The sequence below is a fragment of the Archocentrus centrarchus genome, chromosome 5 (genome assembly GCF_007364275.1).
Source record: "Archocentrus centrarchus isolate MPI-CPG fArcCen1 chromosome 5, fArcCen1, whole genome shotgun sequence".
Taxonomy (NCBI): Eukaryota; Metazoa; Chordata; class Actinopteri; order Cichliformes; family Cichlidae; genus Archocentrus; species Archocentrus centrarchus.
The window spans coordinates 21,204,630-21,229,735 of record NC_044350.1 but is presented as its reverse complement, the minus strand read 5'-3'; the positions used below and the strand labels follow the sequence as shown (position 1 = coordinate 21,229,735).

At 40.1% G+C, this 25,106-nt stretch overlaps 1 protein-coding gene across 3 annotated transcripts in view; it reads right to left on the bottom strand.

Moving 5' to 3' along the window:
* The window catches only part of sema3fa (sema domain, immunoglobulin domain (Ig), short basic domain, secreted, (semaphorin) 3Fa), a 46,988-nt gene that overhangs the window by 2,570 nt on the left and 19,312 nt on the right, over window positions 1-25,106 (bottom strand). For 2 of the 3 annotated variants that reach the window (XM_030728904.1, XM_030728906.1), the window contains exons 3-17: window positions 16,138-16,298; window positions 15,990-16,052; window positions 13,382-13,501; window positions 11,829-11,918; window positions 10,896-10,989; window positions 9,379-9,498; window positions 7,975-8,114; window positions 6,926-7,040; window positions 2,620-2,689; window positions 1,655-1,799; window positions 1,338-1,560; window positions 1,130-1,218; window positions 946-987; window positions 286-443; window positions 99-160 (exon numbers count right to left, since the gene is read on the bottom strand). In XM_030728904.1, the coding sequence (XP_030584764.1) occupies window positions 99-160; window positions 286-443; window positions 946-987; window positions 1,130-1,218; window positions 1,338-1,560; window positions 1,655-1,799; window positions 2,620-2,689; window positions 6,926-7,040; window positions 7,975-8,114; window positions 9,379-9,498; window positions 10,896-10,989; window positions 11,829-11,918; window positions 13,382-13,501; window positions 15,990-16,052; window positions 16,138-16,298 (1,692 nt within the window). The remainder of the gene's footprint in view (window positions 1-98; window positions 161-285; window positions 444-945; window positions 988-1,129; window positions 1,219-1,337; window positions 1,561-1,654; window positions 1,800-2,619; window positions 2,690-6,925; window positions 7,041-7,974; window positions 8,115-9,378; window positions 9,499-10,895; window positions 10,990-11,828; window positions 11,919-13,381; window positions 13,502-15,989; window positions 16,053-16,137; window positions 16,299-25,106) is intronic. The other variant, XM_030728905.1, reaches the window with a different exon arrangement.

Sequence of the window (25,106 nt, the reverse complement as noted above, 5' to 3'; positions counted from 1 at the left end):
AACACGTGATCAGTATTTCCAATTTTATTTGTAAGACAGTTATGGACTGAGAAAAATGTGTGTAATATCCTATGGTTTTGGTACAAAGTGACACTCACTGCTGTAACCTCTGCACTGGCGGATGGGGTTTCCATACTTCACATCTTGCCGACGACTCCGCCTAGAGGGGTCGAACCAACAACCACAGATAGAAAATTTAACTGCAACATATTTTAAAAATAAGAAATCTACATAAATACTCATACTGCACTCATGAACTTCTGTCTACACCATCCTGACCCTCACCTTTTCTGTGAGGCAGAATATCTGGAGCAGGATTTGCCGTCCCAGGCGCAGTATGGGTCCCTGGCGAGACAGCAGTCGGCACAGACTTCCCCGTACACATCACAGCGATGCAGAGCCAAGTGGGTCACACCCAGGACTGATCCTACATACAATTGTTGCTGTTAAAAGAAAAAATAAATAAAGATTAGAAATTAAAATAGCAACATATATCAGATGTAAAGGCTATCTATTATTTATTTTAAAATTCTGGATATTTCTAATATATTCAAGGAAGAACTATGCAGTTTTGAACTTTGGACTACAAATAAAGTATGATTAACTGATTGAAGCTCCTTGCATTGAGGTTCTAAGCCCTTGTCCTTGTGTGAACTGACTTAAAAAGGCTCAGGTTATGCTATACTCTAACCTACCTTAGAGTCTTGTGTCTGTTTTCAGTATAAGTAGCACCAAATTACACAAAATGTTCTTAGAAATTTACAGTTGCTTATCAGGTCTTAGTTGAAAATTGTGTACTACAGTGTTTTGTATTTAATAATGCATTTTTTTCTTAGTTTGCATATTTTTTTCTTTATTTGATTTGATGACAGTAAACTGTGTTTTCTTAGAGGTCTGATTGCTTCAGCTGAACTATTTGGTCTGATCCAAATCAAAGTAACTTACCCTTTTAGATGAAATCTTCATAGTGGTGATTGGAGTGGGAACCTGCATTTACACAATTAAAAAAAAAACGTGATGCTGCATTTGTCATTTTGTATCATAGATAACAAACATGGTATGCATGCATGTAGAGGAGGGCAGAAACAGGATGAGTAGCAAAGTGACTGAGGCTGCAAGACTGACTGACCTTGAACACCTCCACTTCCTCTAACACCAGCTCCTCAGTCTGCAAGTCATCTCTTGGCAGGACAATCACTTTCTGGACTGTCCCTCGATCTGAAAGAGTGGAAAGAAGCAACTTTAGCTGAGCTCTGTTGATGTATTGGTTATTAAACACTGACCTTGGTTTCTCCAGTGTTGTTCTAAAATACTGCAACTGGCCTTAAAGCACTTACCTGTCCCCAGGAATAGCACCTCATAGCTCCCATCAGCAGCTGTCACTTGGTCAACGGCAATTGTGGTAAACTCATAGTCCACGTTAGTTCTGACCACCAGGGGGCGCTTGTGCACTGGGTATACCGCATTGTACATGGTGGGGTGGTTTCTCATGAAGTTGATAACCTCATCTGGGTAATCCTTTGTGGATTTCAGGTTGGGGGTGAAAGTGCCTCCAGGACACTATTGAGAAATTAGAAAATCAGGTGTCATATTTCTGTGGAGCATTTGATTCATTTATTTGACTCAGAGACAATTTTTTTTTTTCTAAACTCACAGTGCCAGGTCGAGGGTAGGGAATTTTCCCAGTGTATGCCACCCACTGGTAGTTGGGACCTTCCTTGTGGGCGAATGGGCCATTGAAGACCATACGGATGTCAGCCATGGAGTACACGCACACTGCCGAACCTTTAAACACAGATCTGGAGGAGGGCAGGAGAGGAAAAAAAAAAGGGTGAATATGTAAAGAAACCAGCTCAAGGATTCAAATTTTCTCACTCCCTGGGATAATTAGTATGATGGCTCTCTGCATTTGGTAGAATCTACTTCCTTCCCACATACTCACATACTTACAGGAACGCACTGAAACATTATGACGCACAAACACACACTCAAACTGACTCAAGTAGAGTCAAGCTGTCTGACACACTGACATACAAACACCCACATACTGCAGAGAATCGCCAGAGTACAGGCTCTCGCTGCTGTGTGGTGGGTGTACTATGTTTGTAACTTCTGTCATGGGCCCCTGTCATTAGCACCACATGTGTTTTTATCAGCTGGGTTTAAACATGCCTGATGCCTAAAGAGAAGATGGAAACAATAACAGTATTTGTTTCTCAAATACATTAATCAGGACATGTTTATTATGACTTTGTGCACACCTCCTCCTGCTTGTGTGCCGTCAGAATCTCACTTTACACGTCTGGTTGGTTGCCTTGAATTTTAATGCCGTGTGTTGAATGACAACCTGCTATCAAACCTGACCTCTGAGGAACTATAGGCTCAGTCAGCCTCCCAGAGGAGTGCTACTCCCTCCGGGTTCCACATTCATTTTCTGTCTCGTCTTTGCATCCTGAATGTGACAGGCCACACGCAACACCGCATTTCAACATCAGACAGAGCAGACACCTTCAGGCTCAGTGAAAAAGAATAAAAACTGCAGGAGGGAACCAAAACATACTTTCTATCCAAAACTGCATCAAAGTTAGAGAGAGTTTGAAAAAGCCATCACACACTTACCCAGAAACTGAGAAGACTCCATAGATGACAGGATTCTTTGTGTCTTGAGTTGGCTGGATATACACGTCTCCTAAAAGACAATGAAAAGATTTATAGCAATTAGTAAAAGTCATAAACCATGACAAGCAGTGTTGGAATAAGTACTTGGATCCCCTAGTAAGTGCAACAGTTAAAAGATATTGCATTAACAGACATTCTGTAGGTTTATTGGCAAACATGTATGGAAAGTAGACAGAGCCATTGTGAACACAATGGCAATGTAATGAGTACAAATGTACAACATTACTCCTCTCATACTCCTCTCTATTCTGACCTGTTTGAATAATAATAAAAAAAACAACTTTTAAAATGAGCCTAACTAACCCAAAGTAATTGTAATTGTAACACTGAGACTCTCTTCTTTCGAGGGGGAGTTACGAGGAACTCATCATGAATTGCGGTTATGAGAGCCTCAATGAGATCCTGAATCTAAACTCTTCCAAAGCTGAAACTACAGTTCCTGAGCCTCAGCAGGGAATATATGTGAAACAGAGATCTTTGGTGAAACATGGCTTTAATAGGAGCCATATGGATCCAGTGACTGTTGGGCTGAGGCAGTTTTGAACCCCACATATCCTCTGATGGTTTCATTACAGAAAAGTGCAAGAAAAAAAAACAATAAGACAGAAAACTGAAAAAAATGCAATGTGGACAGGAAGAACAGAATAACACCAGTAATAACCCAGTTCCACTGAATGCTTTTCATCAATGGGAAAGAAGTAAAAAGTTCTCAAATCACTTGTTTGAAATGGCCTTGGGAAAAAAAATACCCTATAGTCAAAAGTCTTTAGAAAATACCTATTTCAGTGAATAGCCATGAAATCTTAGCCTCTCTTTTACAACCCTGTGGTTATCTGAAAAGCTGAAAACAGGCAACAATAAGAGTGTGGATCCGCCTGCTCAAATATCACCTGTCTGAAACTAAGAAGTATCATGTTAAAGAGCAAAAGGAAAGTTATGCATATGGAACTGAAGGTGAAATCTAATAACGCACACTTTAATCTTTGTGCCCTCGACTTTACTCAGCATGCATTAGATAAACAAGAGGAAACTTAAATCCACATGGCTTGCATAAAAACATAATTTCTGACTCCGCAGAACTGCTTAATAAACAAATCCCCTTTTGATCATGACTTTAAAATCTTTTCAGACCAAAAAAAAAAAAAAAAAAACAAAAAAACAAAATCTCCTTACATGCCAAGGTATGAAAATGACAGGTAATGGCTCCCCACTTAAGCAAAAATTAACTTTTGGCAAACAAAGCAGAAATTCATAACCCGTCCGACGCCAGTTTGACAGACCTCCTGGCTATAGAGCGAGTGCAGTGAAAAAGAAAAGACATAAATCAGTGGAGAGTTGGAACAAGTTGCATCATTCAAACTTTTGTTTCTGATGTGTCAGATGAGACAGAGTCTTTGAGGCGCTCTCAGCATCACATTAGCTGAGAAACATCTTTAATTGCTGTAAGCACAGAAGGAACACAAAGCTGGGATAAATAAGGTGCTGTGCTGTAAAAATAAAAGTGAAGGTAAATTATGCTCTCAGTAAACAGTCTCTGGGTGGAAGAAAGACGTTCAAATAAAGATAGATTGTATATTATTACCTCCTTAATGCCCACTCTTAGAGATGTGCACCTAAAATATGTTGTTAAAATGTCCAGTTGAAATGATTGCTGAGGAAATTAAAAAAAAAAAAACCATGAAGAGTGAAGACGTCTGGGATTTATGGAGTTCAGTGACATAAAAATAACTAGATTTTTAAAAAAAGAATGTTTCTCTCCATAATTACATTTTGGAAAAAGGCAATAAAACTTTATAGGTCACAAATTCATTCTCATTTTTATCTGGCAGACATTTTCATCACTCTTGTGTCTGTGTGTCTTTTTCTCTCCGTTTTTATATTCCTCCTCTCCGTCCTCTCGGCGAAACGCAGAAAGCTTTCTCCTCTGTTAGCCTCACCATCTGAATCTACTCCACTCTCTCCCCCGAGTCCTCATACAACCACTCCGATGCCTCTGCTGGGCTCCATCAGGACCAGCAGGACTGGAGACAGAATACATTTTTACCAGACTGTCTGTGGTTGTGGGAAGAGAGACCACAGAGCTGTGGGATGTTGCATTGCACCTCGGGACTCGGAATGACCTCATCATGAGTGCTCATCTACACAGAGGCTACAACTGACATGCTGCACTGTGGATGGACCGCTAAAAGTACAGCAACACTGACAAAAGAGTGCTTTTCCGTCACAGACACTGAGTGCTCTTAACACATAACTAACACCTGCAAAGCCTCATCGCAGCACAAGATTAGGCCTACTATAGATTCAGCTCATACCTGTGCTTGATGCACAGTCGCTGGGTGAAATGTTTAATACTGCTGTCAAAATGCACTGTGGAAAGGCTTAGATGTTGAAGGGAAATTACAGGCAAAGTACAAATATAATCAGCTCAGAAAGATGTACAAAAAAGGCTTCTGAAAGGTGTTTCATTGTTGGTGTTTTATATTGTTGAATAGGAGCCTGCATACTGTATACAACACAGCCATTATCTGAGTTGTATTTGATTACAGAAAAGGAACCCTCTGGAATTTAAAATTTAAGCCAATGTTAATTTCCAAAAACTGGCATTCCTGAAAGGGTAAGCTAAAATAGAAAGTCAGCTCCTTTAGACCCCCCCCATGTAAAACTGCACAACTTTAGGACAGAAATAAATAAATACATTTTTATCTGGCATTAAAATACGATTTTGGCATCTAAAACAATTTTCCCCCTATAATAACTGCAGGGGAGGCTGTATAATTGTGTTAAGGCTTAAAATTATGAATAACTGCCGTTTTGCCTCGTTCAGCATTGTACTAAAAGACACTTGAAGGAGTCGCCTGTTCAGGTTTTTCTGTAAGTATATTGTAAGTACCTGATATTTTACATTTAATTTCAGGTAATCATCCATCCATCCATCCTCTTCTGCTCTCCAATTCAGGGTCGTGGGGGGTGCTGGAGCCAATTCCAGTTGCCATAGGGTAATAATGATAATAATAATAATAATAATAATAATAATAATAATAATAATAATAATAATAATAATAATAATAATAATAATAATAATAATAATAATAATATTATTATTATTCTTGTTTCATTGGGGATACTCACTAGACATTTCAGGCTGAATGGGGTCATATGGTGCTGTAGCTAAAATTAAGGCTTTTTTAAAATAATGCCTTAAATATATGGTGTGAAGGCAATTTAAAAAAAAAAAAATGTTTGTTTACATTTGTAGTAAAATATTTTTCATGACTGTGAAATTAAGTTCCCAGTGAGCAGAAGCTAGTCGAAAGTAGTAAAATAAAATGTAACTGCTGCTCATTATAATGTTAAGGATACTACAAATCCCTCCTTAATCCCATCAGTCATGTGAGGCTGTGATGATCCACAGTGCGATGGACTGATCCCCGCTGTTCATTACTCTGATTACTCTGTATGTGTGTGTATGTTTCCTTTTCTTTCTTTCTTTTTTTAACATATATTAAAAAAGGCTGTGAAACACTGATGGTGCTTGAAAGCAAGTTGATTACATTCTGACATTAAGGATGGCACCTTTTTAGGGTGGCACCTACTTTACAAGAGGTTCAAAGAAATATACATGTCAAGATTAACATGCATGAGTCAGTGATACTTTAATCTAAAGCTGCAGCTTCTCTGGGTTACTTTCTGGTATTGCTGCACGTGAGAAGAAATGTGCTAAATGCTGCTGGATGTGTGTCCCCAGAGTACAGTACAGTAAGCTGCTGGCCCACACACACTGCAACAAATGCTGAGTATATGTGGATTAACATCATGTTGAAACTATGCAAAGCAAATGTGAAGAGAACTCTACAAATGATGAAGTTGTTGATACGGATTCTGTCAACAACAAGTCCATCTGCAGACCCTTGTTTTGAATAGTCGCGGTTACACAGACATTTAAGAATTCTCACTTCCCATCTGCCAGGTTTTCGGTGAGGTCAGGGACGTATTCATTAGGCGCTTTACATTAACTCCAAGCAGATGCGCTATACGTTCCCTGAGTTCTGTTAACTGAACTGTAAAACGCTCTGTAAAGTATTTTGTGAGAAAAACATCAATTTCCCCTTTAAATGCGCAAACTTTTAGATTTTTAGACCTAGAGTGACTACTGGTGATGGGATGGGGTGTACAAAGTACAGAGATGAAAGGGAGCATGAGAGATGCTCTAAAAGGGTCAGGGATGGTGGGAAATAATTCAGCTTACTTAATTCATCGAAGTGTGTCTCAATGCCATCAGCTCCGGGCACCGAGCAGATGAGACGAGCCTTTAGAAATGTGCTCCACTTGTTGACCAGACAGCAGTGTCCACCATCATCGTTCTGTAAGACAGAGACACACGGGAATCATTCTCACGCTGCTCCAAAAATTACTCAGCGGGATGAGCCTGAGCAATATCTGACTAACAGCTGCTTGAAACAACTGGTCTGTGTGAATAAAGATGTGACTTTGTGTTTTTGTTGGCCGGGCTTCAAAAGGGGGTCAGACAACTTTTACTACCGAGGTAAAGAATGGGATGATTCATGGCCCAGAAATCAGCACATGTTACAGACGGAATGATTTGTGGGGCAGAATGACAATTTTTATCTACTAACATTTGCAAGGAAAAAAAACTTTTTCAAAGTTTCTCATGGACTTGGTAAAATTGTGACATGTTTTAATATCTTCCAGAAACTTGACTTGACTTTGATCTTTTTTGGAGGACATTTTCATTTGGAAAACACAGCAACATTTTAGAGAAAAAAGAACCCACCACTGTGAGACTGTAAGCATGTTGAATGTAGCATTTAGCTCTAAGCCTCCCAGAACCCCTAGACAGTTTTGTTTAATTCATTCCTTTGAATTACACACTTATCATCTTGCAAACACAGAACCTCAGAGAGACATTTTTGTGTCTACATACAGATGGTTTGAAAGTTCTGAACACAGTGCAATTGTTTGTGTGTCTACAGCACTACATTGCTAATTAAACACAGGCTTTGCATTGTATGTGTACAGACATGGATTAAAGTGAACCCTGCTCTTCAAACCTTTACCCCTGAGGAAAAGAAAGAAAAAAAGGATCCCAAACTTAGCCTTTAAGGCAAATGACAAATACTTTGCTAAGCATCATGCTGTTGCACATAATAATTATTAGTCAGAAAACAGTTACTGACTTGGGGGGACTTCCTTTATAGGCCTAAAACAGGAGACAGAGCATAACTAACCATTATAGAGACATAAACATGAGGTTTGCTGAATGGTGTGATAACTCACCAGGCAGATCCGCCCTATCCTCGACTGCGTCATGGGACTCTGGCCCATCTCAGAGGCTTTCTCGCGGAAGAAGAAGTAGAGTTTATCGTCATTCTTTTCAGCACTGTCTGGGATGAGGTGCGCATGAACAAATGTGGGATCTGTCGAAAAGAAAGGGAAAAAACGTTAAGTTCAACAGGAGTCTCGGAATATACATTATGTTGTCTACACACAGTGTACAGTGTATGTAAAGTGGAGGGTGTAAACTAGATTTGGCAGCCTGCAGCTGTATGCCTCCATCAACCAGTCCAATTGCAGTTTACATTCAAATTTCAAAAAGCTTCCTCATGGCATTCAAGGGAAAAGTAGAGAGACAGCCTGAACACATAATGTCTCTGGCTATGGCTGGCTCTTCATTTCCAGAGTCTGATTCTTTAGTTTACAGATGAGTACCTGACAAATGTTTTAACATAAACAAGGAAAAATTTTAATTATCATTTAACTCTCCCTGGAAACACAGACTTAAAGGAAAAATACTCGAGATCTTAGAAATCTTATTTTATTAAGCATCTGCCATTGAAAGAAAAGGTTTTATGTTTTAAATTATTACTGTTACAAACAAAATGATAGCATCCTAAAGCCTAAACAGCACTTTGACACTCTAAACTTGCCTCTTTATTTCTTCCTAGTGACAATGCTGAATATGGCATCACAGTGTGCTCCCACTGGCTGATTCACTGGGTCACCACTGGACACGCAACACAGAGTGCCCCTCCCCACTGCGACAGGCCAGGGTCCCAAATGAGGACAAACCAAACCAAGAGGAGGGGGGATAACCAGGAACCATGTAATGGGGGAGGGGGAATATCTGTGACATCTCACATGGCTGATTAGTAGGACTCAGGTGTCCCGATTCAGTGAACCACTGCCAGGGGACTGTTGTCAGGGCAACAGGGTCAGAGGAAAATCTGGGAGCCTACAGGATTGGGGGGATGCTTTGACCGAATTGGCCATATCAAATGAAAGCTCCCGACCAGCATTTATGTCACTGTGACAATCACAGTTCATTCACAAAGCAAAGGCTACTCTGAGTTGTTATTGACGTTCACTAATTTCCCCCTGCAACTACACTATTGACCGTGCTGTCAGACTCTGCAGACATGCAGTGAACAGTTAGTGTAGTGAATAGCTTCGAGTCAATCAATCACTGGGTCAAGCGGAGCTGGCTGGAGAGAGAACATTCTAAAAAGACACTGCAATAGGATTTGACTATGTGCAGCATGGTGTTGAAGCTTTGGGAAGTAGCTTAAAACATTACAGTGATGTTCTTAAGATGTTGAGGAGTAGATTAAAAAAATGGTCCACAGAGAAATGAGTGAAAGAAGTAATCCTGGATACAGAACAAGCTGTGAGTTGAGACATTACCATTCAACCATCTGGAGTTGTACTGATCTGTCCTCATAGCTGTCTGCTTCCCCAGCGTACGGAAGATAGCCGAGTCTGTTCCCATGAAATCAATGTAAACTCCTGCATACAGCTCTCCATCTGTCAATCACAGTGGAAATGCCAAGGTGAAATCATGATGGATGAAAACATTTTCATGTTATACAAAACATGTTATTTACCATGCCAAAACTTCATTGAAAAGTTACCCCATCCCTCTAGATTTAATCAGTGTCTGACTGATAGCACGCACAGCAGCTGTGGCCATTCAAAGACAGGAATTTTAACATAAGACAGTGCCAAATTACAAGACATTCAGTCTGATTAAACTCAGTTCACAGGTGTCTGTGTCACGTTTCAGATAAAAAAAAGTTGCTCTCATAACTGCTGTACTCATACTTATTTGGCTAATCAGTGCAATTTGAAAGAACAGCTGCAATTACAAAGTCAGTTTCACATCAGACAGATTCACAGTGTATATGTTAGAGCTCAAGGAAAGCCGGTCATGTTTGACATGTTCGGCATGGACAGAAACTTCCTTTGCAGCACCTAGGAAAAAAAAAGCAGAAACGTGGAGCATCTGCTGTCTATACTGTGAACCTTTTGAGGAGTTAAGTGACCGCATAGCTTGTAAAACAGTAGTGCAAAAAAAAAAAAAAAAAAAAATTCCTAACTCTTAAACCAGGGAAATTCCACCTTCCTGTTGTGTCAGTGTGGTATGGCTCTGCCCTGCCAGCTATGTGAGACAACATCTAGATGATTTTCTTGGTGTTGCACTTCTGCTTGGGTCAGCTGTAACTGAGCTGACACGGCACAGCAAATTAAAAGCGGACTCTCTCCACCTACGTCCCTCATGCCTACATATGCACGCTTGAACACACGCACATGCGGAGGGCAGGAGGTCACTGACCTGCACCCATGTCTAACCACCTGTAAGCAACTGATAACAAAAGACCACCCACTGACACAGGAGTCTGACCAAATAAATGAATACATGATATATCTGCATACCTGCTAGACTTGAAACAACTGACTGACTGATCAATGAGAAGGTTACCAGTAAATTAATATATTTGTGTGTTTGATTTGATTTGGCATCACTTGCCCTATGCGATGATTTCTCTGTCTCTACTTTCTCTATCTTGTGCGAATGTAAAATCTATATTTTTAGCTTTGGAATTTTGATTAACTTAAAAACAATTTAAATATCAAAAGGTCTCTTTCTTTTCACTTTTTTTTTTTTTTTTTTAGAATGAACAAACAAACAAAGTTATTAACAGGAATTTAACAACATGAGGCATTGGCGGCAGCCACTGATTAAATTTTCCTTAAAGCTGACAGTTGCCAACATCACAGAAACTGAGTAACAAAGTGCTGCAGTGTCAAAGTGATTACCAGCAGTCCCTTTCAGGAATGCAAACCAAACACAAACTGCAGCTCTTTTATGTCTTTCGCGCCTGCACACGTCGCTGGAAGGAAAAACAAAAGCTGATACGTACTGATCAAAGCGGAGACGCTGTTCAGCTTGGGGTCATAAGGACATTTTCCTTTCCCAGAATCCACTTTACCAGGTTCAAGACGGAAAATGTATTCCTGTAATGGTAAAGGGTGAGGAAAAACATTAACCATGCGGTAACAGATTTATTGTGTTTGAGGAACATTTTTACGTGTGGCTATATCATTTACTTTACAAACCGTACAAGGTTTAAAATGGCAACAGTATCATCAAAAAATGCGATCAGTTGGTTAAGTTGGTAATAATGATCAAGTGTGAGTGGTGACCGCATAGGCACTGAATGGCAGCTCTAATGGCTCTGCTGAGGGGAACAAAAAGTGCACAAAAGCAGTAATCAGTCGATGGGAAGGTGGAGGAAAATGCTGAGAGCAATTCAAAACTCATCCACCATGCTTCTCGTGTTAGTGGCTCAAACAAGAATTCATTATTCCACAGTGCAAGAGGACATGTTGGAACATCTGTGTCAACACTGGGTACGTGTCTATATGAAGGTTATTCAGGCACTTCAAAGCTGACTGATGATGTCTGACAGGTAGGAAATATGTAAGGCAAAAAAGATGTAAAGCTGCGTTTGTAACCTGAGCGTGGATATTGTTTTTTAGTAACAAGATACAGTATGACTCATATATGTGTGTGGCGATGAAAACACTACCATTTGTGTAAATCAGCGAAGATGACAACAGTGGTTTGGGTCAATGGTTTTGTGTGTTTGCCTGAAAATGTCAGTTAAAAAAACATTCATGGTGAACATTTTTTAAGTAGAGTTGTCTGGAGTCTCAGTAGTTCCGAAAGCTGCCTTGAAAAAAAAATCTGCAACAATCTCCTTTTAGTTGTGTTTTTCGCCTATTTCAACTGTAATTAAAAAAAAAAAAAAATCAGGTGGGCATAGAACTCTACAAAACTCATTTTAGCCCACCTTCGCCTCCAAAGGCTGTGATGTAGTGCTGTAGTCTGCTGCTCGACTTGTTCTCCCTCCAGATTGGGACGCATGTTGGTAGTGGAACCCCTAAAAACAGAGACATGGCACAATGGGCCATCTCATTACCAATACAGAATATCCCAGATTAAAGTGAAATTCAACTGATTCCGACCGTGAGATAAAAAGAAGAGGAAATACGCCAGAGCAAAAAGAAGGGCTGGAAGAAACAAGACGAATCAAAGAAAAGTAGTTCTAAAAGATGTAAAGACAAATGTGAGTGGGTCACAGTGGAGGTCAAAGTTGACTGAAGAGAGCCTGATGAGTGGCATTCATCATTTGATAACCATGTACGAGTAGACATGCAAACACTGCCGTAAACTCCATGCGTAAAGCATGCAGTGCCAGGGAAGGAAGCAGAAATGGAAAACAAGAAAATGCATTTAGAAAGAAAACAGGTTACATAGAACACATTAATCAGCGAACAACATATACACTGAAAATAACTGCAACAGCATATAAGGAAAATACATGAACGTATGCTCATAGTGTAACTGTTATTAGCAATAAAACTGAATATTCAAGTTTTTTTCCATCATGTTTGAGTTTTTGATGTGGAGCTCATCAGGCTGCGGAGAACGCTGTGAAACAGCATCAAAAAGGCACAAAAGCTGATGCAGTTAAAGGAAAAAGTTTGCAGTTATGGGGCAAAGTTTGAGAGTGAACTAGGGATTAAAAAAACGTGTGAAGCCCTTTGTGTAAGATGGGGAGGAATTTCAGAACAACTGGTTTATGTTTACATCTACTGTTACTGCGAAAAACCTTTACAGTGTGAAGTAACATAGCGTCTGGGCCTTAGGGGAGAAGCTGAATGACAAGAGACAGACTGACCTTTACATTGAAATCTGAACCCTCCATTTGAACAGGGAGACTAAACAGGCAGAGTGGTGAATGCAAGTGTGTCGACTATAACTGGCTAGGCAGCTGCCGCAGCTCTGCGTGGCCATCGGGCGAGGGAGGGATGGAGGAAGGGACAGAGGGAGAGAGAGCTGAGCTACAAGGCTGATGATGGATGAAAGGCTCCATCAGTAATGATGGCCTTTCAGAGGTTTTCAGCAAGACAACAAGACAGCAAGACAGGCTACGGGGCCACTATGTATAAACAGGTGAAGGTGGGGATGGAGGACCACAAGTAGAAGAATTTTCTATTGATTTAATGTCATCATGATATTCCCAATGTTAAGAGAAACTTGGAGCTTCAAGCAGTGGCACTTAGCTGCCTTATCAACATCAATTTTGTAATATTAATGATGACCTAGAGATGACTAACCATGAGCTTTTTTCTTTGAGTGCTCCAGACCGTGAAACAGGACAAATCAATGAAAACTAATATGCAGAAAATGATGGAAGAGAAAAGCAGAGCCCATGAAACTAAAGAGTGAGAGCAGAAGGAGAGTCTCTGACCTGAAACCGACTGACTGATGTGGTTCTTTAAAAAGTAGAGCGTAAAGGTCAAAATGTCTCCATGGATGCCTGGTTGTGTCTTTGGTTACCTGTGACCTGCGTCCTCGGTCGACATAGGTGCAGATGGGGTTGTAGGCGCCTGTCCCGCACACATACAGGTGGGTCCGGTTCCAGGGCTCAATCAGACGGATGAAGTTACCGCATTCACCCTGAGAGATGGCAAAACAAAGCGTGACAGCATTAGAGGCTTCAGTAAAATAAGATCAGGAAAATGCAATAGATAAAAGGGGTTGCATAATATATAATGCCCTACTGATGGTTAATAACTCCTCTGTCTGCCTTGAAACCATCACATCTATCACTTCCTCTGCTGGCTGGCTTGTGTTTGGCAGCGCTGTTCCCCTGCTCTGTGTGTCAGCCTGGCTTTGGCTTCAACTCGGACCACACTCTCAGAGTGAAAATGTTTCCAAACACCATTTAAGTGTGTGGCTGAAACCAAGAAAAGCAGCGCCTCTGAGATGTTAAGTGTGGTTGCTTCAGGGATTGAGGTTAAACCCAATTCAGTGTTCTGTCAAACTTGACAAATGGAAAAGATTTTGGTTAGAGCAAATAAGACTGCTGAATGAAAATGTTTCTCCTTTTTTTTTTTTTTTAATAAAAAGGATTTGAAATCCATTGTGTTTTTTAGACAAACCATAAAGACAAAAATGTGAAAATCTCAACATTGATGGGCTTAATTAAGAATTTTAATTTGTTCATGGTAAAATTTAAGCAATGCCAACGTTTTTCTTTCTGGACTAAAGACAAAGAGGTGCTCTTAGTGAGCACAGCTCTGTGCTTTCGAAGTCTTTCCAATCTGTTTGTCTGACCAGCTGTCTGCCTTCCTGGTCACAATCCACCCAAATCAAAATTCCAACTACAGAAATGTTCAAGCCGATAAGCTCTGTTCAGATTTGTCTGTCATGTTTTCTGCTAGTGACAGCTGGTGAAAAAGAAAGGATGAACCAAGTATATAAAAAAGATTGTATGCAGGATTGGGGATGAGCCATTTTGGCAGATCTTAACAGCATGACAGATGCACAAGTCAGGTTTCAGAGGATGTGTTTTTGTGCATGTGTGTGTTTATGCGTGTGGGCCTGTGTGTATCATTCAGGGCACAGTTGTGCCCCCCCACAGAGAGCACAGTGGGGCTGATTGCCTTTGACCTCATGCCTGAACCAACATCCCCTCTGAATTGCTGCTGAATTGTCATCATTTGTCATTCACTAAAGAGCGGCCAAGACTGCTGCGATGTCTTGCAGTAGCCAATCTTATCTCTTATTCTGTTGATGAAATTTCAAACCCATCCCTTCACACTCAGACACAGACAGGCACATATGAACATATGCATGCCAATGTAGCCAGAGGCGCAGGGAGGCGCGGGTCACCAAACGTGCATAAATGAACATTCTAGTAGGATAAACAGCAGGCTGAGCGCTATACCAGCAGGAAGAGAAGGGTTATTATCCACAGCCTCATCAAACTGTTGGTGCACACTACCTCTGCCGGCTCTCACCCCTAGCATGGCTAAAACAAGTGAGTGTGTGCGTGCGTGCGTGCGTGTGTGCGTGCGTGTGTGTGTGTGTGTGTGTTTCAGGGTGGGAGGGGGGAACAATGTGTGAACAAAATCAAAAGAGAAGGCTCTGGCTTTTAAATGAATTTCAATGATGAGTTTCCATCTCTTCTTTGTGGGGGCTGCACAGGAGGCGCAAGGAGCTCTCTGAATGTCTTTGAACCCTTTAAAGAATTCAGATGGGTCTGCAGCTTCCAGTGGCTGATTCATTTTGGCTGTTTGTCTGAACAACAAAGGGTAAAATGATTACTGGGTGAAAATAATAATAATAATAATTTGGCATTTCTAGAAGGCTCTAACTGAAGACAGCTATTTTTTGCAAGTTTTAAGTTCCTGCTACAGCTAAATTGGTGGCATCTGTATGCAATTATCAAGGATTCAGAGGCACTAAATAAGAGCTTCATAACTAGTCACACATTTGGAGGAGCTTGTTCTCTATTAACCCTAATCCAACATTCAAATTGGGAGCGTCACCAAAAAACAAGAAAAGAAAAAAAACCTATTAAATTTAAACAGGGGTAACCCTGGAAACAAAGCGTTTACCTGCAGCAGGGCACAGCTATGCTTTTTTTTTTTTTTTTTAAAAAGCGATCATAGTTATATCAATGTGACACCTCATTGCAATCATTATAAGCAGATTTGGAAGCTTTTTGGTTTCAGTTTGTAATCCAGCTGAAGAATCATATTTGTGCAGACCTGGGCTCTCAAAAATACTGGCTATTGTCTGTTGATGATTCAGTTCTTTATTACCTCTGGTTATGTTTTTGGTTATGTTTTGTGCCATTCCGCCATTCCATTTGTAAACATGATAGCTCAAAATTTAAATGAATTCTGAAAAAACTTTGTAGGGGTTAGGGGTTAGTTTGCATCCAAATATCATGCCACATTTGACCTCTGATGTCATTTTTACATTTCACACGTGCACAAAGAAAACTAAATGAATATACACAAAATACAATACTATTTCCTTAAAATGCTACCCACTAACATGGGATGTAAACCTGACACTAAATTTTTGCATATGGAACCAGAAAATGTTTGGGATTTTTGATTGGTCAGAATTGTTATTTGTTTTAAACACTTACATTGATGTCTTTCCCCGACAAAACACATTCAGTCTTCCTCTGGGGGGCAACAGGCCAGTGGATCTGACAGTGAAAAATACACAAGCCGGTTAGCTGGAAACGCATGCTGAGCTCGACCAGTTCAATGTTTGTGTATAAACTTTCTTACTATGAGAGGCTCCTTGTTGATGTCATGTAGATCCAGAGACAGTATATAATCTTTGCTGCCCACATACATGCGGTCATGGTCCTCATCCATGCGAAGAATCCGATAGTCAGTTGAATTCAGCAAAAAGGAGAAGTGGTGAGCAGTGCCGGTAGACTTCAGCTCTATAAAGGAGCAAAAAAAGTGCAAAAATAAATGTTTTTGTTCATACTGAACCTATCATTACTGTAGTAGAAAAACACACAATAAAACTGGAAAACCCAAACCACAGACATTGTGTGTAGGCTGCCTTTTTCTGACACACATACACATAGAAACACACAAAGTATGCTATTGTTAAAGGCATGGTAACATACTAATGATGCCAAACCTACCATCAAACTCTCCTAGATTAATTTACAGATTGTGTTCATTTTTACCCCTTCCCCCCAATTACATCCTACTATAATGGGGTTATGGTCAGACTAATTATGGGTATGGCAGGCATTACAAAAAACAAGAAGAGAAAAAATAACTCACAGGAGTCCTAAATGAATGGCAGCAGAGACGCAAAAGATCAGTCACAAGTTATGGGAACAGTAAGAAGTCAAATACCATGGTGTCTATTACAACAGGCCATATGGCTGATAATATTCAGGGCCATGCAGTGTGAACCTCAGTTACATTTATCTTTTTCAGCTCTAACAAGCTGTGAAAGAGATGATAGCCTTTGTAACAATCTTCTCTTGTGAATTATCCATGAATGGGCTGATGTGCTCTCTGGGAAGCAAAACACTGCAACACACTTTCCTCCATATCGCTGTTAAATCTATTTTGAAATGAAACTGATGGCTCACATACTGCACAGCAAGGCTCACTGGTATGAAAGTGTGAGTTTCAGTCCTGTTGTAGAAAAAAAGCAGAATTCCCCATGAATCCTTTTATTATCTTTGGAGCAGCTCTGACAGGTCTATCTGTTTCTCTTGTCTCTCAGAATTTGTTTGAGAAAGCTGAGATTGCATTTGCGCAATTCTGTTTGTAGAGAAAACCCGAGGACCCGATGGAAGGCCTGTTCAGGTTCCACTTTAATGGAACCATACAAATGCTCTTACTGCTCTGTGTAGCCAAGCCTAAGAGTCACAGATGAAAAAGACTCCTTATGGCAGCTATAACAACTTTTCACAGACTGAAAAAGAGTCTTACTTAGTGGGAATGGGAGATGTTGAAATACTGACATGAATCCTCTTCTAGAGAGCTTCTTTGCTGCTGTTTTGCTGAGCTCCTTTAGGAGCTGTGAAATGCTGCAGTCACGGTGCAGCATCATAGTATGCAGGTAGTAAACAGAAATAGACATGGCTGTCACCCATGTAATTCTCACAAGATGCCTCCAAACACAGTTTAATAGTAACCATGATATGCTATTTTAACCCCACACTGTGGTGAAATTACATATCAGGGTTTCTTTTCTAATTCTATTCTGTTAAAAAATAATTCAGAAAAAGCGTTCAATCAAAACTTAATTTTTTTTTTTTTTCTGAGGTTTGGCTTTTCAGCGTGTTTGAGGGATTCCAGGAAACATCGCCATGTGTAATCCAGGATTACCGCATTTGTATTGGGGCAAAAGCAGCACTCACAAACACACAGATAGTATCCAAAGACAGTGGAGCACCACTCTTTTTCTATAAGCATCTCATCTTCCATCCCCGTCTGCTTTTCAACTAAACACAGCCTGTTATCTGCTGTGGCAAGCCTAGCAGTCAAACGATACTGGAATTTCAGCTGAGACCCCACATTTATCACCTCGGCACTCAGATCTACACTCAGGGGCAGCAGAAACAGAGGGGGACCGGCTGTCACAAATCAGACAGTTACAGTAGGTCACTGCAAATGAGACTAGACGGGCAGACAGACAGATAACCTGCTACATTACAAATAAACATTCGTCTAAACATATCATCTGTTAGTGGCAACCAGCTCCAAGTGTCTGACAGCCTGCCATATTTCTCTCCTGTGAATCTTCCATTCAGGATCACTATAGATCAATATCTTTCACCTCTGAAGCGAATCAAATTTCATTCTGGCAGGCGTGACCTAATTAATCCACATATCATGAAAAATGACAAATGCTAACAAACACACATCCGAAGTATAATACAGTTACACAGTACAGAGTTTTGTTTATTATTTTTACATTTGAGATTGTTTTCCAGCATGCACCATATGACTGATGATGCTAAAAATGTTCTTTGATTTATTTTATAACAAATTGCATGAAACACTTTTCTTTATCCAATATTAATCTGCTGACACTTTGTTTTCCAAGCGTAACTATTATGTGACACAATGGAAAATGTGTCCCTGACATCTACAGCACATGGGGCTCATTCTGTGTGCTATATATGCTTGTCTGCATAAGGACTACAACTCCTTCAGCTAAAATACAGTGCTTATCAGCTTTATAAAGTATATTGACTCCTCTCATCCTGACATTGTAGTTCGTGCAAATGACGTGGCAAGCTTGCACAAAGAAGACACGCTGCATCCTTGCAAGATGAGACATGCTAAAACACATTTACCCTGAAATAATGCCTGAGGCGTGGCGAGATAAGTAGGGAAGTATGATAACAGTCCACCTCAAACCACACATATACTCTATTGTCAGCACAAATTCATCTTCTCAAAAAGCCTTCCTGTGTGCTCAGCCTAAATTGCCCTTTCAAGTAGAGAAAAATGCTCCAATAAACAACAACAAAAACTGACTTGTATCATATTAAATGGCTGAATTTACAACCAGCTGTTAAATTCAGCAATGATAGGGCACCGGATTCTGCAGTCTTTAAAGACCGCAGGACATGGTGTATATCACTCGGTTTCCCAGCAGGGCTTTTGTAATCACTACCAGACACTCAGGCAGACAGAACAACATTGTCTTTTAATTTCTCTGACTGTGTGAAATCGTCTTCACTTTGTTGAACCCAATCTACTCTCCAGGAATGTGAGTGGCATCGCGTTGTAAACTGAGCCTATAGTCTCTTCACCTATTGATGAGGTCCCTCTGCTCTGTTCTGCAGCTAAGGTATATAGCCCTTTTGGCTGGGATTTTTTTGCACATGGTGTGGTTTTCCTGGGTTACCTCAAAATGACATAAATGACCCCTGTTTTGTATCTATAAGGAGATAAGGACACATGTATCTCAAAGACACCAACACTATTTTTTTACAGCTTCTCTCAGCTTAGCCCCTTCCTCACAATCAATGTGCACTTGAGTGAAACAAAAAGAGAGTATAAGGGAGCAGGCAGCAGAATATCCTACATACCTGCCCAGGTATTCCCGGCATGTAGTCTAAATTTCCAAATTTACTTATGTTCACATTCTCTGAAAGTAAAGGTGTGGTTCCACCTTGTTGCAGCTTGTCTGCAGCCAAGCGTGCAACGATGTGTCTCTAAAAGTAATTTTATTTATGACTGTCTGTAAAACTTCCTTGAAGAGTATTTTAATTAATCTCCTATAAATAACTGAATTTGCTTTGCTGTAACCATGACAGCAGTATAGGTAGTACAACTTTGTTGAAGATGCATTTATTCACTTTTTTCTGCTTAGAGTCCCACTAGGATGAAAAGCATCATTGGTATTTGTTAATGATGGTACTAGAGCTTAGCAGCCATTAGGTTAGTTTAGCATACTGACTGCAAGCAAGAAAAACAACTTGTCTGGGACACTCAAATGTTCAGATATAATTAGTGTTGTGCAGTTGCACGTCTCAACCAACCAGTTAAAATTAGTTAACTAACTACTGTGCAGCCATGCCCAAATTATGATTTATTCATCTCCGATTCCAAATGGTTATTTGTGCTAAATCTGAAGAAATTCCCACAAAGTGTACAAGAGATACCATATTTGAGAAAAGATAAAAACACGATGTCTACTAGCACCTCTAAATGTCAAAATTGACTCACATCTCCTTATTGCTGTGCAAAAAAATGTGGTTTTAAAGGAGGAATATACTGCGTCTTGCCACTGCTCACCAAAAATTTCTGTTTCTGTTTGAGTACAAATCAAACAAAGAAGTACAGCATGTTTATTTGTGAGCTTATAGATGTGCTAACAAACATTCTGGGATTCAGGCTGTTTGACTTAGCTAAACTCATCTGCTGCCAGCTTGACATACAGATACGATACCAGAAGTGTCAATATTTTCATCCAGTTCCTTGCAGGAAGGTTAACATGCTTCAACATGTGAACAAGTTTACCTTTAACCAAAATGTTTAGTTCTTAAAAAAGCTGTGTATTAGCTGAGTCACTCTGGAAAACACTGACACACTTGTCATTTAGGTTTGAGGACTTTTTCCTCTGCTTGAAAATGCATGCAATCTAGGACTTTCTTTTATTCAGTGCATCTCCCAATTGATTATTGAATGTCTGGGGTCGGTGCATCTTTGTGTGTTAGCACAGGATGGAGAGGTCATCGGGGATAACAGAGTGGCTGAACAGTGGTGGGAATGCTTATCAGCTCAACCCGGCTCAGTGTTTGTCTTTCGTGTTTGCCTCAGTTCAGAACCTCATAATCAGCCTCTCACCACCCACTGGGGTGAGGTCTATTGACTCACAACACATGTCAGTGGAGCTGATTGCCGCTTACCTGCGCCTGTCAAGGAGAAATAATTGGCACCAGATTACATCTTATCTTAGAGCTTCCGGATGCTGTCACTCAGATGCTCTTCATGCTTGTGTGCTACTGATTCACAATATTTGTGTGTGTGTGTGTGTGTGTGCGCGCGCTCACAGAAAGAGTGGTAGAGCTTTCTGATCCTCACATCAAATCAGAGACACCTGTCTCCCACTCCACAAATCGAAGGCAGGGAAAGATTGATTTAAGTTCACTTCCTGAGTGGAAATGAGAGATTATAACAAATCTATTTCTGCTGTTACAGATGACAGAAAAGGTTAATTAAAGCACATGGGAGAAGAAGAAGATCCCTGGTTTAGCTGACAGCAAAGGTCATTTAGTTTCTCTGTATCTAGTCCACAAACCTGACCTTTATTAAAGTCACATTGCATGATACCTATATGACGTGATCCGAAACTAGAACAACTGCATGCAGAGACTGAATATGTTTAATTTGCCTTTTGGCTTTTTAACCCTCACACAAAACAACAAACATTAATCAGTTATTATTCTTGATTTGAAAAAAGTCTAGGAACAAAAATAACTTTAGGCTTTTTTTTCTAAACATGGTGTATGAGTTTTCATTTAAACATATCCAAAGAACCAGTGCAAAAGCTTGATGTGGATCTCAGGCCTGAATACTGGCTTTTATCTCTGCACACTCTGCTGCAGACAGCTGCCCTGAGCAGCTTTGAGGGTGAAAGGTTAAAGGACATGAAGGGTCTGTGGTGAAAGCTCACAGTGGCCTCCTTACATTCAGCAGAGCTGGGTGGTCATGATGATGTTTGGGTGGGGTACTTAAAGATACAAGGACCAGTGAGAGGTGGGATATTATACCCTCTAAAAAAAGTTTGAAAAGGGGAGAGGACAATTTTGTCAAGAATTATTCAATAATAGGTTTATTAATTGATTAGTTGAGAACAGAAAAGTCACAACAATAGTGCCTGAAATTTTTTATTTTTTTTTTTTTAGCTTAGCACAAAGATGAATGAATATTAGTCAACTACAACCGAAAATCTTTGGATTTTCAACTGTGAGTTCATGAAAACACCTGCATTCATTTTGGGCTTTAGAAAACGGAGAGGCACAATTTTCACTCATTTCTGACATTTCATCGAATAAAAAAATACATTAAAGAATAGCTGATAATGAAACTAAAATTGAATTCCAGTCCTAAATTATTTGAGATGAAATTTCATGATAATGTTCAATCTGAACAAAGTGTTTGTAATAGTTGTTTCTCCTCTGACATGCAAAAAGAGGATAGTTAAAACTAGATAAAACATACAAAACAATTATTCCAACCATACCACCCTTGCTTCTAGCTAAAAAAGATAAGAAATTCACGCTGACCTTAAAGGTTTGTATTTGAGGTCTGCTTGACTCTCTTCCTCTATAATGCTAATCTCTGGATTTTGAAGAACATGAAAATGACTTACATTGGTTTCTGCTTTATCCCATACCATTGCCTGCTTTTGTGTTTGGCTGCTCTATTGCACAAATGTTTATATGTATACGTATGGGTGGGATGGTGTTTATGCTGTGATGAAGCTGTGTTTGTTGTTGTAGCTGTGCCGTCGCTTGCAGCGGGCTGGTCAGAATGGCGGCAGTGGTCAGTGGTGACAACACAGTTTAGAGGGATTACGGAGAGGGCTGAATAATGAGACAGAGCGGGTGTGAATGAGTGAAAAATCCTCCTCTCCCTAACTGACCTTTGACCTGACACTTAGAACAAATACTCTCCCTCTTTGTCAGCTGCACTAACACAGAGCCAGATGTATAAAGATCTCTCAAAGGAATCTTCTCATTCCTATTTATAGATTTTTCTGATTCTTGATTTGACTAGGAGTAATAAAATCTGCATCTTTCCCAAGCCAAGTTGTCAGTGGATCAGTTCTCTTCCAGCTGATTTTAGCCAGAACTGAATAAAGTGCAATTTTCAGCATGTCTTTTTGCTTCCTTGTGTTTCAAGGTCATTGCCAGTGTGCTGCTAGCTGGGGGCAATAAGAAGGGGGTAATTAGAAGGTAAATTTAGAGAGACCATTAGCAGCAAGTGTTGACTCAGGGTCTACTGGGGACAACCACTACCTCTACCTTCTCTGGGTGTTCCACTCTCAGTCAAGCACTGAGAATCTACTCTATTCCCTGTGGTGATTTTTCACCCATAACAGCAAATGTTGCAGTAGAGGAGTGAGAATACAAGGAGAAGTCCCGAGGGTAGAGGAACCTAACAGCTGACAGCCAACCTAAGAACTTCCATTTATCAATGCAGGCAGGAGAGAGCCATAGAAACTCTGAGTCAAACTCTATGAAAGCTCCTCTGTACAGCCAAGACAGAGAGGCTGAGCTCTCCTTTACAGCTGCTTGAGGGCCGAAAACAAAGCTCACAAAGGCACACAGAGGCGCTTCAATTCTAATCATGAGTTGAAGTGAGAACAAAACACTTTGATTGTGTGACCAACCACACACAAACACTGATCAGGACCTCAACTGCCAGCTTAGGTAAAAAAAAAAAAAAAAAAAAACAAGAAAAGAAAGAGAGACTTAAAAGTCAATAAAGTAATGAGCAAGTAAGATCTTCATCAACAACATTCAAACAGCACAAATATAGAGCGACAGCCACAACAACACAAAGCTAAGTGAAAGCTAAGTGAATAGCTTAGAAGTGATTAACATTAATCATCTCGCTACAATGCAAAGTTCTGATGGGAACCCTTGGGATACTGGCGCTCGTGTGGAGGTTACTTCCATAGGTACCACCCACGTAAACATTGTTGCAAAATAAACACAATAAACACTCCTTTATGGCAGACAGGCCTCCAAGCTCCCTAGATCCCTATCTGATTGACTGCAGGATGCACCTGATTGATCACAAGATGAGCCTGAACAAGAATGATCAGCGGAGGCTCCACTCCTGAAGGATTCACTGCCAATGTCCAAGTGCCAGACACTCCAAAAGGTGCCGTCTGTCCCCAGGATGAGATACTTGCTTGAGAAAAAGCTGATCATACCAATAAATTATTTATTTGTCACAAAGTACTTTGCAAATAAACTAACTGCTGAGGAGAACCTTCTAAACAGCAAAAGCTCCTTTTGTCACTGTCCACTTGTGTGCATACATACCTAGGTGCACATATAGGCACATACACTGCCCTGCCTCCACCCCACACACATAATGTGTGTAAATCTGAATGAAGAACTGCACAAATAACATTTTTAGTACATTTAAGGGCTAAATTTAACAATGGTAGTATCCTAGACAACCAATAAGATACTCTCCATTGGCTTAATGGTAAATGTTTTACCAAATAATAATAAAACAGAGGTATAAAGTGGTGTTTACTAGTAAGTAGATCAGATCCAGCTTGTTAGGGTCAAATTCAAAGAATAATGAAGAAGAGTTTTGAGGAGAATCAGAATGTAGTGATACTGGTTCGCTATATCATAGTAGGGGAGTGTTAGTTGCTTATGGTGGACACTGTGGACAGACTGTCCCTTATGTGAAGGAGGAAGTATCAGTTTTTTTTTTTTTTCAATGATTCATCCTAAAGTTTACACAGAAGTGACAAAAATGTCTAGCAGTTGGAGAAACTGGGACTCTTGTCTCTTGGGGGAAAGGAGAAAATAACGTGACATTGTTTAAAAGCCACACAATCCACAGAGGAAGGAGGTCAGAGTGATTGGGAGGCCACAGGAAACCACTGCTTATTTGTAGTTCTCTACTTTTTTTTATTGACTCCTTTTTTTCCCCCAATCTAAAAAATATTTTTGTGCATCAATCAAACATTATCACAGAGTTGTTAAATTCTAAAACTCTTAATTCAAGTCCAGATAAGGCTAAACAACATCTCATAGTTTACATCAGCTGGGACCAAAAGGCATTATCTTACTAATTAATGAAGCTAAATTATTTCCCAGAGAGGACTGATGAGAAAACAAATATCTCAAACTCATTAATCACTTTCCTATCCTACAACAGTTTCCTAACACTGAACATTTCCACCAGTCTTGCACACTGCCTGGATCAATGTGGGAATTCTTTAAAGATTTCTTAAAGATATATGCATGCAACTTTTATAACAGCTAGAGCACCCCCATCAATCTTAAATCATACTCGCTTAATGCTATTTTCACTCATCAACAAGCTTCCTCTGACACCTCTCCTTTTCCTAGGCTTGTCTGATCCTGCTAGTATCCACTAGCCTCTGTCTGCATACCAGTCCACTGAGATAACAGATGCTTTTTTTTCCTGTTGAATCCGTCTGTCCTTTCTTTGGCACCAAGCATGCCACAGGTGGAAGAGGTGGGAAATGTGGGAAATGCATG